General features: G+C 35.7%; 2 protein-coding genes across 3 annotated transcripts; one reads left to right on the forward strand and one right to left on the reverse strand.

The window, feature by feature from the left end:
• Window positions 1-509: 509 nt before the first annotated feature.
• Brix1 (biogenesis of ribosomes BRX1) lies at window positions 510-9,907 on the reverse strand. 2 transcript variants are annotated; one of them, XM_026390142.2, is made up of 11 exons: window positions 9,709-9,785; window positions 9,065-9,244; window positions 6,856-6,967; window positions 5,630-5,673; window positions 3,885-3,955; window positions 3,601-3,650; window positions 3,426-3,499; window positions 3,220-3,270; window positions 2,679-2,780; window positions 1,183-1,311; window positions 510-940 (listed from the first exon to the last, which is right to left on the reverse strand). In XM_026390142.2, the coding sequence occupies exons 2-11, from the start codon at window positions 9,083-9,085 to the stop codon at window positions 671-673; spliced, it is 924 nt and encodes a 307-aa protein (XP_026245927.1). In that variant the 5' UTR covers window positions 9,086-9,244; window positions 9,709-9,785; the 3' UTR covers window positions 510-670. The 2 variants fall into 2 exon arrangements, with proteins under 2 accessions (XP_026245927.1, XP_026245926.2); XM_026390141.2 differs by lacking the exon at window positions 9,065-9,244 and having other exon boundaries at window positions 9,709-9,907.
• On the forward strand, window positions 9,902-16,074 carry Rad1 (RAD1 checkpoint DNA exonuclease). The gene is made up of 6 exons (XM_026390140.2): window positions 9,902-10,135; window positions 10,571-10,841; window positions 11,768-11,876; window positions 12,616-12,874; window positions 14,617-14,715; window positions 15,504-16,074. Exons 1-6 carry the CDS (start codon window positions 9,975-9,977, stop codon window positions 15,679-15,681), a joined length of 1,077 nt encoding a protein of 358 aa, XP_026245925.2. The 5' UTR covers window positions 9,902-9,974; the 3' UTR covers window positions 15,682-16,074.
• The last annotated feature ends 592 nt before the right edge of the window (window positions 16,075-16,666 follow it).

The raw sequence follows: 16,666 nt of genomic DNA on the forward strand, positions 1-16,666 counted from the left end.
ATTTTCGATCCTCCTGCTTCAGCCTCCCAAATTGCTTGGATTACACGTATGTACTATTACACCTAGCAAGACTATGTTTTAAAAATAATCTATACCCATTGCTTCTAAAACAAAATTGTAGTATACAAAAGTGCTTTCAACATAGGTATTAACTCACTTGATTCTCAAAACTTAAAAATTTTAATGAATTCTCTTTTGAGGTGAGAAAAAGATCAGAGGTTTAATTTTTCCAAGGCTTCATTAATTGGTGACTCTAGGAGCCAAAGCTCAGTTAAGATGCTTTGCTATCTACCAGGGTATCTCTATTTTACTTCTTAGCTCAACTATGCTCCCAAAGAGCTCAAAGCCTTTGTATGTAGTAAGAACCCAATAAATAAATTGAATTTCAGTGTTGCTAAACTAAAAATTCTAACCCAAGAAAACAATCCTAAACCATTGAGCATACTAAATTTTCAGTAATATCAAACAAGCTGACAAGAAAAACAAAAGTTAACTGATGAGTTCTGGTGATGTTTTATTTAGAAAATGATAAGCATCACTGATTTTTAAGATTTTTTTTTCTTTTAAATGGTACACTAATTAGACAAAAGGTAGTTCTAGATAAAAGTATTTACATACTCAATACAAAATAAATACACAACAACTGAAAAGCAAATCTTTATCCATTGATTCATTTTGCATTCCCACTGTTCACCTTCTGGTTCATTTTTCTTTGCCTTTTGTAAATCCTTTTTTTCCTTGCTTTCAAATCGACTTTTGGCTCTGGTTTTACCCACTGTATTTCTATTGGTTTTTTCTCAGCTGGTGTAACAAAAACATCTTCAGTGGGATCATGTGGAAGAATAGTCTTTGGCTCTTTCTTTCGAAGTTTCTGCACATCTTTCACTTGCTGTTTCTCTTTGTATTTTGCAGCTGTGATAGATCTTATGATACGACGATGCTAGAAACAACGAAGATAAGGAAGATAAGGTGGTTTTGTAATAAACATTTTATATAAGGCAGACATTCACTTAGGAACTCTGTTCCTTCACCCAGTGTCATGAGAAAAGGTAGTAATTCACAGGTATATACATAACAAAAACCAAACCTGGTTTCACAGTTTTAATAATTACTTTAAGAAATTATTTTGGTCACAGAGTTCTGGTACATTGAAGACCACTAAACAACAACAAAAAAGCTTACCATGTTTGGTGACTGGTAGTGAGGATTTTCATATAAAGTTGGTCCTCCAAAACTTCCTTGAAAAATCTTTATAAGATTCAAGACAAAACGAGGTCCTATTTCTACAAGAGCAGCATCTTCTTCTATGATCTTTAACAGAAGGGAAAGATTAATTTTGGTTTGGATATACAACTCAAAACTGGTTATACCCTCATTACAAATGTGCTAAAACAACTGATACTCAGTAAAATTAAGGTAGAGACATGGAGAAAACTCGGCAAGTGCCAAATCATCAATATTTTGTGAATCTATTACTAGTTAGAGGAGGTTGTTCTGGAAAAATACGTATGTTTTCTCAATATGATCTTTAAAAATTGACTAATCTGCTGGAAGCAGTGGCATGCCTATAATCTCATCGGCCCAGGAGGCTGAGGCAGAAGGATCACAAGTTCAAAGCCAGCCCAATGCAACTTACCAAGACCCTGTCTCAAAAACAAAACGAGGATAAAAAAAACAACACTTGGGGATAGGGCTCAGTGGTTAAGCACCTCTGGGTTTAAACCTAATACCAAAAAAAAAAGAAAAAAAAGTTGACTAATCTGAATTTGTTTCACATCTTGCTTTTCACAAACATTAACACTGTATGTTGGTTCAGGTATGTCTGCCCTCAGAGGTTAAGAATGAATTAACTATATTGTTAATTCATATTGCAAGGAGTCTTATATAAAACACACAGGTAAGAGAGTCCATATGCTGTGTCAAATTTTGTTCTTGCTGCTGTCATTCACTTCTCCATCTTTCTGCAGACTTATTCTACCAAACTTCTGCTTCAAGATTTCAAGAATCACCTCTTCTGAATGAGTCAGTTTGACTCATCTAATAGTTCTCATTGAATGCTTTCTACAGAAGTCATGTTTGTCTGTCTTAACTCCTCCTTGCCCCCTGGATAGATAGTAACCTTTGGAAGAAAAACATATTTTCTTGTATTCTTTACATAAATTCTTCAGCAAAAATTTGGAACCCTAATTACACCAGAGATTTTCCTTTTTTTTTTAGTGCAGTACTGGGTATTGAACTCAGGTGCACTAGGCCACTGAGCCACCTCCCCAGCCTTATTTTGTATTTTATTTAGAGACAGGGTCTCACTCAGTTGCTTAGCGCCTCACTTTTTTGCTGAGGCTGACTTTGAACTTGTGATCCTCCTGCCTGGGCCTCCCAAGCCATTGGGATTATAGGCGTGTGCCACTGCACCCAGCAAGATTTTCCTTTTTATAAAAATGAAACATACCATGGCTTGTGAACAAACCTGCACTCCATATTAACTCATGATCATGAAAAGACGAAGACAGAGATCACTTAAAATATGAGTAATAGACAATTATTTATTTGCAGTAAACCTCTGAGAAGGAAATAAGGCTATTTAAAACAAAAGGACTTACAGGTTGCATTTTCTATGTCTACAAATGATCCCACATATCTTACTTAAATCTATAATTTAAAAGCAAAGTAAAGCTAACCTGAAAGTTCCGAAACCATATTCTGTTATCCAAAATGGTGAAAGTAAACACATGGTCCACAAATGGTTGGCTTTTGGGATGATATCTGGGTGTACTAAAAATCTAGTTAAAAAAAAACAAAAAAAACACATTAATTACTTATCACAAGGCTTTTATGAATTTTTTTTGAGAGAGAGAGAGAATCTTTTAATATTTATTCTTTAGCTTTCAGCAAACACAACATCTTTATTTGTATGTGGTGCTGAGGATCGAACCCAGCGCCGCGCACATGTCAAGCAAGCGCACTACCGCTTGAGCCACATCCCCAGCCCTTTATAAATGTTTTTGATAAGTAAGTTAATAAAAAGTCTAAAGGAAGACCTTAACTCAGAAGGCTGAGAATCAAAAGTTCATCACCAACCTGGACAACTTATAAAAAGACTAGGCATCTTGGTAGTAGAGCTGCCCTGGATTCAATCCCTAGTATCAGACACTCATACAAAAAAGTCCAAAGGAAGACAGTCACTTCTTACTAAAAATGCTTTCTAGGAAAGATATTTACCTGAATTAAGAGTTCTTTTAACAATGAATAGTGTGACAATTCATCAAAAGCCTACAAAAATGAAAAGAACATATTATTTGACACTAGTAGAATGCAAAACTTAAAATTGTTCTTTATATTAACTAAACCTAATTATATACACAACTATATCTACTAAAAAACAGCTATGCAAAATAAGAAAATCAGACACTGTATGAGAAACTTACAGGGTCAAAAGACAAAAGGGGCCGAGAACCTTTCAAACAATTTCCTGTCAGCTTTAATTCAGCAAGGGTATGAACTAGAAAAATTAAAACAAAAACACAAATAGTTGTAACTTTGACTCCTTATTCCAAATGATTATTAATTTTTTATTTAAAAAATAAAACTGAGTTAACTTACTGTTTTGAACAAGGAATTTGGCAGATGGCCCATGAGGTGAATTTGAAAGCCTGGAATATATGAGGAAAACTTTTAGAATGCTTACCACCTATTCATGAAAAGATACCATAATATGCTTACTGAAATATTAAATTTTCTTTAAAGGCTTCAAATTATGTGAAATCAAATGAGTTTGCTTCATTCTTCCTTCTTTTACGTAAAAAACTGAAAGGATTCTATTGCATACGAGGTACAAAGAGAAGCCCATTTAAGCTCAATGCAAATCTTAATAATAATCCTCTTACCACATATAGAGATCCTGTTTTTTCTTAGCTTCAAAATAGATGCATTTATTGCAGTTTTTCATTTCACAGACCTAAATGAAGCAAAGTACAGAAAAATGTATATGATACAAGTGAGAATGTAATTAGTGCAATTCAAACAAATTTCTCCAAAAACATTTAAGCAAATTAATAGGCCCCAAGGTCTACACCTAGGTGAATTTATTCTTTCCAGAAATATTTAAAGTTCCTCTTAGGTAGGATATCTCAAGAGTTTTCTGAGCAACTCTTTGGTAGACGTATCTATCCTACTCTGTTTGGCCTAGCATTTTAAAGCAACTGGTCTCACTTTTGATTATTGGTACTTCTTCCAACCACAGTCCTATTTCCAAATACAAAGACTGAAAATAAATGCCCTAAAGATAAGGCACACCACAATTAAACGCATCAATCTTATGAATATACCATCCTTATAGAATCAATGCATTTATAGTGGTTATTTTATCCTCAACTTCTTAGGTTTTTTTATTTTAAATTCATAAAATTCAAGTTTTTCCTCCTCATTTACACTTATCACATTTCTTGATGATCTTGTTCTATAAAATCATTAGAGGATTGGTGAAAAGCAAAACCATATAAAACCTACTCCAAGTTGAACTGGACTTCAACATCTTGAAGGTTTACAAAGTAACCCTTAAGGAAATACACAAAACACAAGAGCAAACTATTGTATTATGTTGATATACATAAACTCAAGCTATCCAATATGATATTCATAAATTACTTGAGACTTTAAACCTAGCAACTTTAAAAAAAAAATTAGGCCCAATGCTTTTGTATCATAAAATTACTGGTCTCAGAATAAGTAACATTAAGTTTGTGCCACTTCTAGGCCTCTGGACTTGTTTTTTTTATTTTTTTTTTCCCTACATAGCATGTTCTTCCACACATATTTCTACTTAAGTCTCTACTCAAATATTAAGTTGAACAGCATTCCTTCAAAAAGGCCTTTCCAGTTGAGCTAAGTTGCCAAAAACCCATGTTGCTTTACTATCTCCTTGAAAATTATAAATTTTCTCTTCCCTCTTTGAAATTATAAATTTTGTTTATGGCCCACCTTGTTAGAATGTAAGCTCCACAACAGCAGGGGTAGTATTTTGGTAAACAATGATTCCGTAGTACACAGAATAATATTAGAGCAGAGATTTAAAAATTTGTGCTAAATGAGTAAATAAAAGAAGCTTTCTAGTAAAAGAACTATCTTAAAACAATTATTCTGAAAACTATTCTTTCAAATACAGGTTTAATATCTTCAATAATAATTTAACCTACTACTAGTTTATACTATTTAAGAACAAATCTCACATATATCACTTTTTTGGCACAATTATTTTTATAATGTGGATTTTCTATAAATATTCAGTGACTTTAATTTTATTTTATACAGATTGGTTGATAATTTTTACGAATATCTACTATGAATTTTGTACAATATAGACATCATGAAAGAAAGCAAATGAGGTATCTTTGTCTTCAGGAAATTTCAATATGCTTGTTGAGACACAATAAACAAAGAATTTAGAAATAATATATACTGAAGCACTAAAATGTGAGATATAGGAAGTACTATAAAAACATAACAGGTTATTGAAGTGTAAAAATTTGAATATTCTCATAAAACAAGTTTAAAGTCATCAAATAATTGACTTATATTTTAATAAGGCATTGTTAAACTTTCTAAAATATTTTGCTAAAGTTTCTAAACTTACCTCATTAATCACAAATAACTTATCTTTACGATCCATTTTAGTATCTATAAAAGAAAAAAAAACTTAAGTAAATGAAAGATTTCAAATCTATTTCAATAAAATCACATATTACCTAGGAAACAATTTCTGGTGTTTTTGTACTGTTTGGCAAAGAGATTTTTAGAATTAATTTTCAAAATAATCAGACCCGAGAATAAACAACCTTTGATTGATTCCTTTTAAATATGAAGAAAACAAGTAATTAAAAACTAGACCTCAAGAATCATTAACAGTGTTTTAAGCAGTTTCTCAGGCTCTAGGTACAGTCATCCCTCTGTATCCAAGTAGGACTGGTCAATATCCAAGGACGATTGATTACAGGACCCAGTGCACATACCAAAATCTATAGATGCTCAAGTTCCTTATATAAAACCATGTAGCCAACTGCATAAAACCTAGGCACATCCTCTTGTATACCTGAAATCATCTCCAGATTACCTATAATACCTAATGCAATGTAAATTGTTATCCTATATTGTTTAGGAAATAGTGACATAAAAAAAGTCTGAGTATATTCAGTAGTTTTTTCCCTGAATATTTTCATTCTGCAGTTAGTTGAATCTACAAATGGAGAAGCCAGGGGTCCAGATGGTTATATTCTATGAACCCTTTTCAAAAATGGGAAAATTCCCAAACTGAAGATTATATCCAAGGAGCCATTCAAGAAAACATTCACTTAAGAGAGCAAAAATATTAACCAATGACAATATCTTTTAATATCAAGTCACAGTTGTCAAAGAAAACTTTTAAAAAATGATTTTGGATTATCATAGAAAAATTATACAAATTAAAATTTCTCATATTAGTTTCAGAGATATGAAGACATTAAAGCCTACCCCAGTTCAAGTAGCACTGGTATAAAGGACCAAGCTATTAGCTAGAATTAAAACCAAAAGCATCTCCCAACACAGACACAAAGCATTGTAATGAAGACATTCCTAGACTGTTTTGAAAAATGTTTCAATGTTAGGGTACCTATGTAAGAAAGTGAACATCTATTGATTTCTATAAAGATTCTTATGAAATATTCATTTAATAAATTGTGGTACTTGAGGATACACTTTTGAGGTACTCTCATTCTCTGTTTAACCAGATGAACAAATGAAGAGAAAATACATAAATAACTGTAAATATATAAATATGCAAGTTTATAAATACAATTTCTTAAAATACTTGCTATAAAGCACCTGCTTTAGAATGAGGCATCAACATTCTCAAGTCCTGCATTAAATGTCTTGTTCTGAAATTTATTCCTCTAGAAGAAAAAATGAGAATCCGTTCCTTATTCTTCCATTTGCCCTAAAGAAAAACAAAATGTTAAAAGATCTTAAATCTTGTACTGAACCTATTTTTTTTTTTTTTGGTACCAGAGATTGTGCCTAAGGTTGCTTAATCACTGAACCACATTTCCAGCTCTTTTCCATTTTATTTATTTTTGTTTGTTTACTTTATGTTTAAATTTGAGTTAGGGTTTCACTTAATCCTTAGAACCTCACTAAGTTTCTGAGGCTGATCTCTAACCTGTGATCTTCCTGCCTCAGCCTGTGGAGTCTTGCTGGGATTACAGGCACAGAGCCACTGCCCCCAGCATCTTGTTTTTTAAAGATAGTTTTAAAAGCTTCCAGAGCTGGGTATGATGGTGCAAGCCTGTAGCTTCAGCTACTGAGGAGGCCAGGGCAGAAGATAAAATTCCAACAGTTAGTGATCAGCCTGGGCAACAAAGTGAAACCCTGTTTTAAAAACAAAAAACAAATTAAAAATAGTAAGCCAAACATTCACAACTCTTTTTTTTCAATCTCTTAATAACATTTACTGAGCACATCTGCTACCCAGAAACGCCCTCCTTCTTTCTTTCCTTTTCTGTTCTTCATTTTCATTCTTTTCAATTCCTCCTCCCAAAATTCTAAAGTTTTTGTTTTTCTCAGTCTCCTTTAAAATTGTTTTTCTCTCCATTGGAGAACTTATTCCTATATTCTCTACAGAAAGGAACTCTCTTTTGCCCTAATAATCCAAGTATTTGACTAAAGCCTGAAACTCAACTCGCAATACTATAATATTATCTTATCCCTTAAATCTAGTAAATTTCCTTGCCTTTCTTTTTTTGATGTTATCATCATTTCAGTCCCCCAGACTCTGAACCTTCCATTTGCACTTATTTTCTTATATTATCAGCATTGCTGAATGCTGTTAATTTCTCTTTGCAACAGATCTTAATTCTTTTCTCATTTACAGTGTCCTTACTTAGATCCTTTTAATCTTGTATGAAGGGCAAATCTCCTAAATGGCTAGCCTTCCCAGAAACAAGTTCCTCCAATAGATATGGCAGACTAGCCAGTTTAAAACACTGTTGGAATCACAATCTCATCTCCCAGAGTTTTCCAAAGTTGAAAATGACATAGCTTTAAAGTTGTATTTTAAAATAAACTTTCACTTTTTACAACCTGTATCAATCCTACACTTCAATCTGGTTCTGCTTTTAGCTTTTCAGTATTTCCCACTTCAACACCTTTGGCTAGTTCTTTTTTCTTTCCCTTGGACTGTTTCCTTTCATTTTGAACATCAAAATCCTACACTTTAAGATGGGCACAGTTGTGCAAGTCAGTAATCTCAGCAGCTTGGAAGGCTGAGGCAGGAGGAGTTCAAAGCCAAACTCAACAAAAGCAAGGTGCTAAGCAACTCATGGTGAGACCCTGTCTCAGGGCTGGGGATGTGGCTTAGTGGTCAAGTGCGCTGAGTTCAATCCCTGGTACCCCCCCCCCCAAAAACAAAGAAACAAAACAAAAAAACGTTACCCTTTAAGATCCAATTCAACATTAAGTCTCATAATTTCTATCTTATTATCCTAGGATAAAAATAAGCTCTAGCTCCAGTGTTTCACACAATGCATAACTTAAGGCCATAGATTCTGTCATATTTCTTTCCAGCTCCTTAAAGGAAGAGTGAGAGCACTAACATTTACTGAAAATCTACCAGATTTTTCTCTGGCTTATTTTTCCCAAAAAGTCTTTTCATCCTCTGAAATGGGCAGATAACAGCACAGGATGTCACTGTCTACTAATACGGGGGGCTATTAATTCACACTCCTCTTTCATTCCTTACAGTCACTCTTTTCCCAGAGCTTGCCATCATACCACACAGGGTCAGGGCTTGAGTACTCTGCTAGGTGCAGAAAACACTGAAACTAATAAAGACAATCCTTGTCTCCACAATATTCCACCTGGCTCAAGGAGCTTTCAGTTGAATGAAAGTTAACTCCAACTAGAACTTGTGCTCATTTTCCTTTAAATAAAATCTATCCATTTCTATGAATTCTTAATTTCCTTTTAAATTCCAAAATTTCAGGAAAAGGTCACGTTCTAGTCATCTTTGCAATATCAAATGCCAGGGGAAGCCTACCTCGAACACTACAAGGCACATCAAAAGTTTGTGAAAGGCCAGCGGGTGGAGCCTGTCTGTAATCTCAGTGGCTCCGGAGGCCGAGTTGAAACCCAGCCTAGGTAACTCCTCGAGACCAAAAAGGGGCGGTGATGGCTGGGGACGTACTGATCAATGGTTCAGCACCCCTGGGTTCAATCCCTGGTACCAAAATAATTTTCATTCCTGAATTAAACACCTGTTCATATAAGTCCGAGTCAATCCCCCAGAAAAACATCCCAGTTTAGATAACACGCTTCAGGATCCCTGAATAACACTGGCTGACTATTGCGGATGTGAAAGTACCAACCACAGGAAAATATATTCCCTATAGCAAGAAATAAGGAAAAGCATTTTGCTAGAAAAAGCCTGAGTAACTGGAAAACAGAATGCTAAAACTGAGCACCCTGTTGAGTTGGGTAAGAAATCTACAGACTGCCGCCTCCGGGAAGACGGCCACGTGCGCCAGGATTAGAAGTAAACAATGCCCAGTTCAGCACAGCGGACCGTTGAGACCGCTCCGGGGTAAAACTCGGGATACTCCGGAAACAGCAAAACTGTAGTTAGCCCCAAAGAAGGCGCATGGAGCCGCCCTCGCAGGTGTAACCCCGGAGCAGCTCTTCTACCTTGCACACGGGACCTGGGATACGGTCTTTCTCTTCTTCCTCCACTTCTTCTGCCTTGACGGGCGACTTAGATAAAGACTTGGCATCTTTTTCGTTTCTTTTTGGCTTCTTCGCCTGAACCGCCAAATCCCCACGCCGTTTCCTCTTGGTTGCCACCATCTTGCCTCACCGCCGTAGCTCTCTGATGTACTTCCGGGCCGGCCGCTCGCTTCTTTTTCCGGTCTCTAGGTTACCATGCGCTGGGCTCTGCAGTCCTATTCCACTCTATGGTGCCTCTTTCCGGTCTCGGCTTTCTAGGCCTCCTTCAGCTCTGTGGTGACGGTGGCCGAGGTGTCAAGCGGATCTGCAAAGAGTGGCGGGATTCCCTTTTCTTCCTTCGTGGTTTCCTGGCTGGGAAGAGCTCTCAGGCGCCTGACCTACCGCAAAGGTAGGATTTCCGTGCCTTGGGCTTTCTCCACTAGTGAGGGGCGGGTGTTCTGTGGGTTGGTGAATGGGGTGACGGGTTTTTGGAGAGTCTTCGGAGGCTGACGCTCGGCGGCTGGCTCTAAACAAGGTCTGTGGGTATATCCGGGTTTGACTGTGGAACCGACCCCAAATGCAGTTACTGTATCCGTTGTTTATTTCATGGTTTGCAACTTTTCAAATATCTCTGGCCCCATACCGAAGACGAGGAAACCGTAGCTCTGAGAGATTAGTAATTCCCCCCGCCCCGCCACCCAGGTAAGGGACGGTTTAGTGGCGGAGGCGGGGCTCAGCCTGGTCCGTCGAGTTGAGCTCCGGGGGCCCTTCCAGCCCGCACCAGCGTGGCTAGGGATCGCGGGGCCTTGCCTGCGCTGATGCGGCTTACTGTTGACTCTTTCAGGCGTTTCCTGATCCTCGGGCGCAGTGTTGGCCCCAGCATCAAGAGCTTACCCTGGGGGCCGAATGAGCAGTGGACCATGCCCCTCCTAACCCAACAGATCCAAGATGAGAATGAGAACAGCTTAGTGGCCAGCCTTGACAACGTCAGGAATCTCTCTACTATCTTGAAAGCTATTCATTTCAAAGACTTTGCCACATGTTTCGCTACTAAAAATGGAATCAAGGTTACAGTGGAAAATGCAAAGTGTGTGCAAGCAAATGCTTTTATTCAGGTATGGGAAAAAGGCACCTGTGAAGCCTGTGACATGCTCTTCACCCAGTTTAATGATTTCAGAAAGTCTCACTAGACAAAATTTAAGTAGAGAACAAAATGTCCTTATTTTTTTTTTTAAATCTTCTGGTAACAAATTCTTTTCCTATCTTGTCTTTCAGAGATAATGGTTAATAGTGACTGGTTTATTAATCTAAACTCTAGGACACTCTCTTCTAAGTATTTAACTCCTTTAATCCTCACAATACACCTATATAAGGTAGGCTTTGTTATTATTCCCATTTTAAATACATGGAAACTGAGGCACAATAAAAGCAGTTTACCAGAGTCTTATAGCTGGTAAGTAGCTGATTTGGGATGAAAATATTTTTTGTTTTTTACTATTACATTATTATTACCTCCCTATTATTAAAAGATGTTTTTTACTTTTATTGGTGATAACACAATCTGTCCTTAAAAAGTAATAATTATATGGATCAGATTCAATTCAGCATGTTTCTTAACACTTAAGTGCACAGTATGGCCTCAAAGATGGAGAAATAAATAAGATATGGTTCCCCAAAAGATACTGAAAACTAATGCATATGTTATAAAATTATCTATTTTCTAAGTGATCTTACCCATGCTGATAAACAGGAAAAGGAGACAAAGGAACAGGAGATAGGTTTTGATCCAGGAATGGAAATGAAGGACCCATCACAAGGCTTTGCCATGGGATCTGTATCACTGTTACACCTTTGATATTAAGCTATCGAGTAGTGGTCTAATAGGTATAATTGAGAAAACTAAGATGTTCTCCTTAGTAATCAGAAATCCTCACGGCATTAGCACAATATTGTTATTTTTAAAACATTTAAAGTGAAAACTAGAATCTACCTCATATTTCATTCTTTAATATAACTCTGTTTTCATGTTTATTCTTTGTAGGCTGAAATATTTCAAGAGTTTGTGGTTCAGGAAGAGTCTGTTACTTTTCGAATTAATTTAACAGTCCTTTTGGACTGCTTATCTATTTTTGGATCAAGTCCTATGCCAGGTGAACCATTTCATTTGTCCTTATAAAAACATAAAGTATTATACAAAATGATCAGAAAAATATAAGTTCTTTAGAATATACATAATCATTGTTTTTTTAGAAAATTAGTTGGCAATACATTTTTCAATGGTCACAATCATCCATTATGATTTATTCCAATATTGACTTTTCATTCAGTAAGGAGAAAAAGCTAAACTGTCTTATCATATTTCTCCTTTAATGGTTTTGAATACCAAAATTCATACCATCATTAGTCACGCTCTTTTCTCCCAATTTCATCTTAAATTTGAAGAAATGTAAAGACCCAGTAGTAGTTGGAAGAATTCTTAAGAGTGAATATGCTGACATTGTAAGTAGACATTAAAGTAATGCACTGTTGCTGAAATTGAACCTTCAAGAAATAGCATAGCCTATACTGCAACAATTGTGTTACTTGTCAAGTTAGTCCATGGATAGATTCTCTGTCCTGAAATGGGTGTGTGTGTTTGTGTATATGATCAGTGAGCTATTTCTGAGGTATTTTGGGCAGGCTAATATTGATTTCAGAAATTTACATTTTGCTCTGGTTCCCAATCTTGCAATTTTTAAGATTATAATTTCTTTTAAGGAGATACGCATATGATATAAATTTGGCAGAATAAATCAGAAAATATTCTTAAGGAATTTAGTCTGTCATTTGGAGGAGAAGCTTAACACAGAGCCATAAAGACAAACCAAGTATGATTTCTTTCTGTTGCAGGGACTTTAACTGCACTTCGAATGTGTTACCAAGGCTATGGTCACCCTTTGATGTTATTTCTGGAAGAGGGAGGAGTGGTAACGGTCTGCAAAATCAATACTCAGGAGCCCGAGGAGACTCTTGATTTTGATTTCTGTAGCACCAATGTTATTAATAAAATTATTCTGCAGTCAGAAGGGCTCCGTGAAGCATTTTCTGAATTGGATATGACAAGTGAGGTCCTCCAGATCACCATGTCTCCTAATAAGCCATATTTCAGGTACTTGAGAGAAGTTATGGTTCATGTGGTCTGTATTTCCTTTCTCCATTTACACATTGCTGAGGTTGCAGAATTTTTATTATCCAAGTTCCTAGAACTTCCAGAACTTTAGGGAACTATTGTTCTTCCCTCATAATTTTAGACCTTTAGAAACTTAAGACCTAAGAAGTTAAGATTTCATATTTGGTTGTGTTGGTTTATAGATGAAAAGCTGACTCTCTTAATCCATAATCTAGTGGCCTTTTCATTATGTTACTATTTACTGTTGTAGATTAGACCACAACATGAGGGAAACTGGGTCTAAATATTTGGAAAATGTATTTGTATTGTATGGTATTTTTTCTCTTTTTAGTGCAGGATACAAAAGAAAATACATATTTCTGATATATGGTTTATTTACTCAGTATCTGTTGAGTACTTAACGTATACATATCTCTCTTAAGATTATGGGAGTAACAGCCTAAAATTAAGGTGAAGAGAAAATATGTCAAACAACAGAGAAAGAACAAAACTGCAGACCACTGAGTACCAAAATAATATTAAAAAAATGCTTGAGTAAATAGCACTTGCATATACCACTCAGAGAGCAGTGGCCAAGGTAATTTCCAGCAGGAATACAATGTTAAAATGATAAAGCTGCTCCAAAATATTTATTCTCTTTTAAAACATTTGAGAATATTGAAGAGTAAAAGAACTAAATGCATATGGAATAATAGGTATACGCTCTTTTCGTGTCAAGTTTCAAAGAATCACAGGTCCTTTTAGTGGCATTAGGCAGATAAAAATTTGGCTTAAGCTGTGTTAAAATGGTAACCAAAATGTGAATCATTGAAAGCCAATTAACCAGTATGACAGAAGCTCCCCTTCTAAATAGCCTCTGTCTGCATGGGTAACTAGATGAATCATGGCATCTTTCATTGCCAGCGTGGGAAACAGTTGTTAGTGTTAAAATTTTTGTTCTGGATATGTTAGAATTTGAGGTGCCTGTGACACTGCCGTACCAGCAGTACAGCACTCAGGAAATCATTCTACACTGCAATTTAGATTTGAAAATCGTCGTCATTGCTGGAATGACGCCTAAGCACAAGACATTCAGAGAAAGGTTTTGTTAGAAAAAGATAGAAAAGATGGATCCTGGGAAAAGCAATATCGACAAGATGTGGAGATGGAGCTTGGGGAAAACTTACACCAAGGTCTGATCACTGTGCTCATGTTGTACTTATCAATGTGCTGACCCATAGGAAATGCTAAACAAGTTCTTACAAATTAAATCAACATATAAACATTTTAAATTGCCTAAATATAGCTGCTAATGTTACCAAGGAAGGAAAGCCATAAAACTCTCAAGAGCAGTCCAAGATGCAGAAAAACATTGTGACAATAAAGATTGGGAAATGGTACCCAAACATTGCAATTGATTTAGATCAAGGTCTTCCATCATACTCCATTTCTCATTTCTGTTATGTATTTCTAGGTTTACGGATAAGGAAAAGTCAGTGTCAGAGTAGGATGTATAGACTGATGTGACTGTCTTCAAATTAGTTATTAGTTGCAATTACCTGTACTCCCACAACATCCTGTGGGAACCTTTATTATGATGCTTCTTAAAGTATAATATAAATATTTGTTTTATATGTCTCTTTCATCATAAGTATGAGCTGCTAGAGGAAATGATTTCTTTATTTGGATCTGAATGTTGCTTATTGTTGGACCAGTGAGTAAATGCTCATTTTCTACTATAGGTTATCTACTTTTGGAAATGCAGGAAGCTCCCACCTTGATTATCCCAAAGATTCTGATTTGATGGAAGCATTTCATTGTAATCAGACCCAGGTTAACAGGTCAGTTCCTAATATAGAGGTTGTTATTAGTGATAAAGATGAAATACTTGTTTATTTATTTATTTGTAGGGGGGGGTTGAACCAGAGGCACTTTATCACTGAGGTATATTCCCAGCCCTTTTAATTTTTTTAGTTTGAGATAGGGTCTTGCTAAGTTGTTGAAGGGCTCATTTGGTTACTGAGGCTGACCTTGAACTTGCAATCCTCCTGCCTGAGGCTTTCAAATTGCTGGTTTTATAAGCTTGTGCCACTGTGCCCAGCTTAAATACCAAATTTCTATCAACAAAAAATACCCGACTTAGAAACTGTTAATAAAATTGCATAGTATTTTTAAAAAACGAGTGAGAGGGGGCTGAATTTACTTGGAGGTTTGGAAGAATAAGTGTGGGTGAATAAAAATAACAAAATATTAGCAAACTGGATAAGTATTTGATTGAGGGGGTGGGTACCAGGGATTGAAGTCGGGGGCACTTGACCACTAAGCCACATCTCCAGCTCTATTTTATGTTTTATTTAGAGACAGGGTCTCACTGAGTGGCTTAATGCCTCGTTTTGTTTTGTTTTTGTTTTTATTTTTGCTGAGGCTGGCTTTGAACTCACCATCCTCCTGCCTCAGCCTCCTAAGCTTTTGGGATTACATATCTGTGCCATCATGCCTAACTAATGTTTAATTTTATTTTATATTTGTTACTTAGTAGTAGTTCTTATTTAAATTTGTTCATTACTTAAAGTTAATGAACACTATGTTAAGTGTGTCCAAGTAATAACTTTTTATTTACTCTTTACAGATACAAGATTTCTTTACTGAAACCCTCTACCAAGGCATTAGTTTTATCTTGTAAGGTATCTATTCGGACAGATAACCGGGGATTCCTCTCATTACAGTACATGATTAGAAATGAAGATGGACAAATATGTTTTGTAGAATATTACTGTTGCCCTGATGAAGAAGTTCCTGAATCTTGAATATAAAAATTCAGTAGGTTTCTGTGTATATTTAAGAAAGATTATGTTCTCATTTTGAGTACAATACTCATGATTTCTTGTTGGATTTTCTATAGGTCCCTGTACGCTAACAATTGCTATGTATTTCATAAATAAATGTTTTTATGTAGGCATAGACTATCCAGCTTTTTGGACTATCCTGTGGTTCTATCTTTTGAACTCATGGAAATAATTGTGAGTCAAGGTGAATAAGTTATGATCTGTTCTGTTTAAGTAGAATGTTTAATAGACTTAAGGTTTATTTTAATGAAGTTACATTAACAAGGTTCCCCCAGGAAATCCTGATGAGTGCCAAAATTTGAAAACCACTGTTTTGAAGGATACTTTAAAAAAAAAAAAAAAAAGTATTTATTTTTTAGTTGTAAGTGGACACAGTAGCTTTATTTTATTTTAATGTGCCTCACATGGGCTAGGCAAGCACTCTTCTACCACTGAGCCACAACCCCAGCCCCCTAGAGGTGATACTTTTACATGTGATTTCTTCACAACGTTCTGAGGTTGAAGCACCGTCAAACCAGTATGAATAGTTCTTCAAATGGTTTCAAGTATGTCTCTTGAAGAGCAGGGTATAAAACAGTCTTCAGAATTATAGATTTTCTTCTCAGAACTGTTTGGAGCAGGAAGTACTACAATAAGTGTTTAATAGGAACCTTCCACTCGCCTATAATAGCTTCTTGACCAAACCAAAGTATATAAAACCAATTATTAAGTTATTTTGTACTTTCCTGGGTAGTTTTTAACTGAAATATTTTATGTGATTTTGTATTTAAAATAAAATATAATGCTAAAATTATCTGTTCTTTAAGAGATAAAATACATGACTAAAATAAAGTGTCTGTTTTTGTTAATAAACCAGGTAACAACATTTTAATGTCTCTCAGTCATGGACTAGCACCACTGACCCTTTAGATGTAAGAGTTCTTCATGGGGGGGAAAAACTGTCCTT

Source organism: Urocitellus parryii, chromosome 1 (genome assembly GCF_045843805.1).
Source record: "Urocitellus parryii isolate mUroPar1 chromosome 1, mUroPar1.hap1, whole genome shotgun sequence".
Classification (NCBI taxonomy): domain Eukaryota; kingdom Metazoa; phylum Chordata; class Mammalia; order Rodentia; family Sciuridae; genus Urocitellus; species Urocitellus parryii.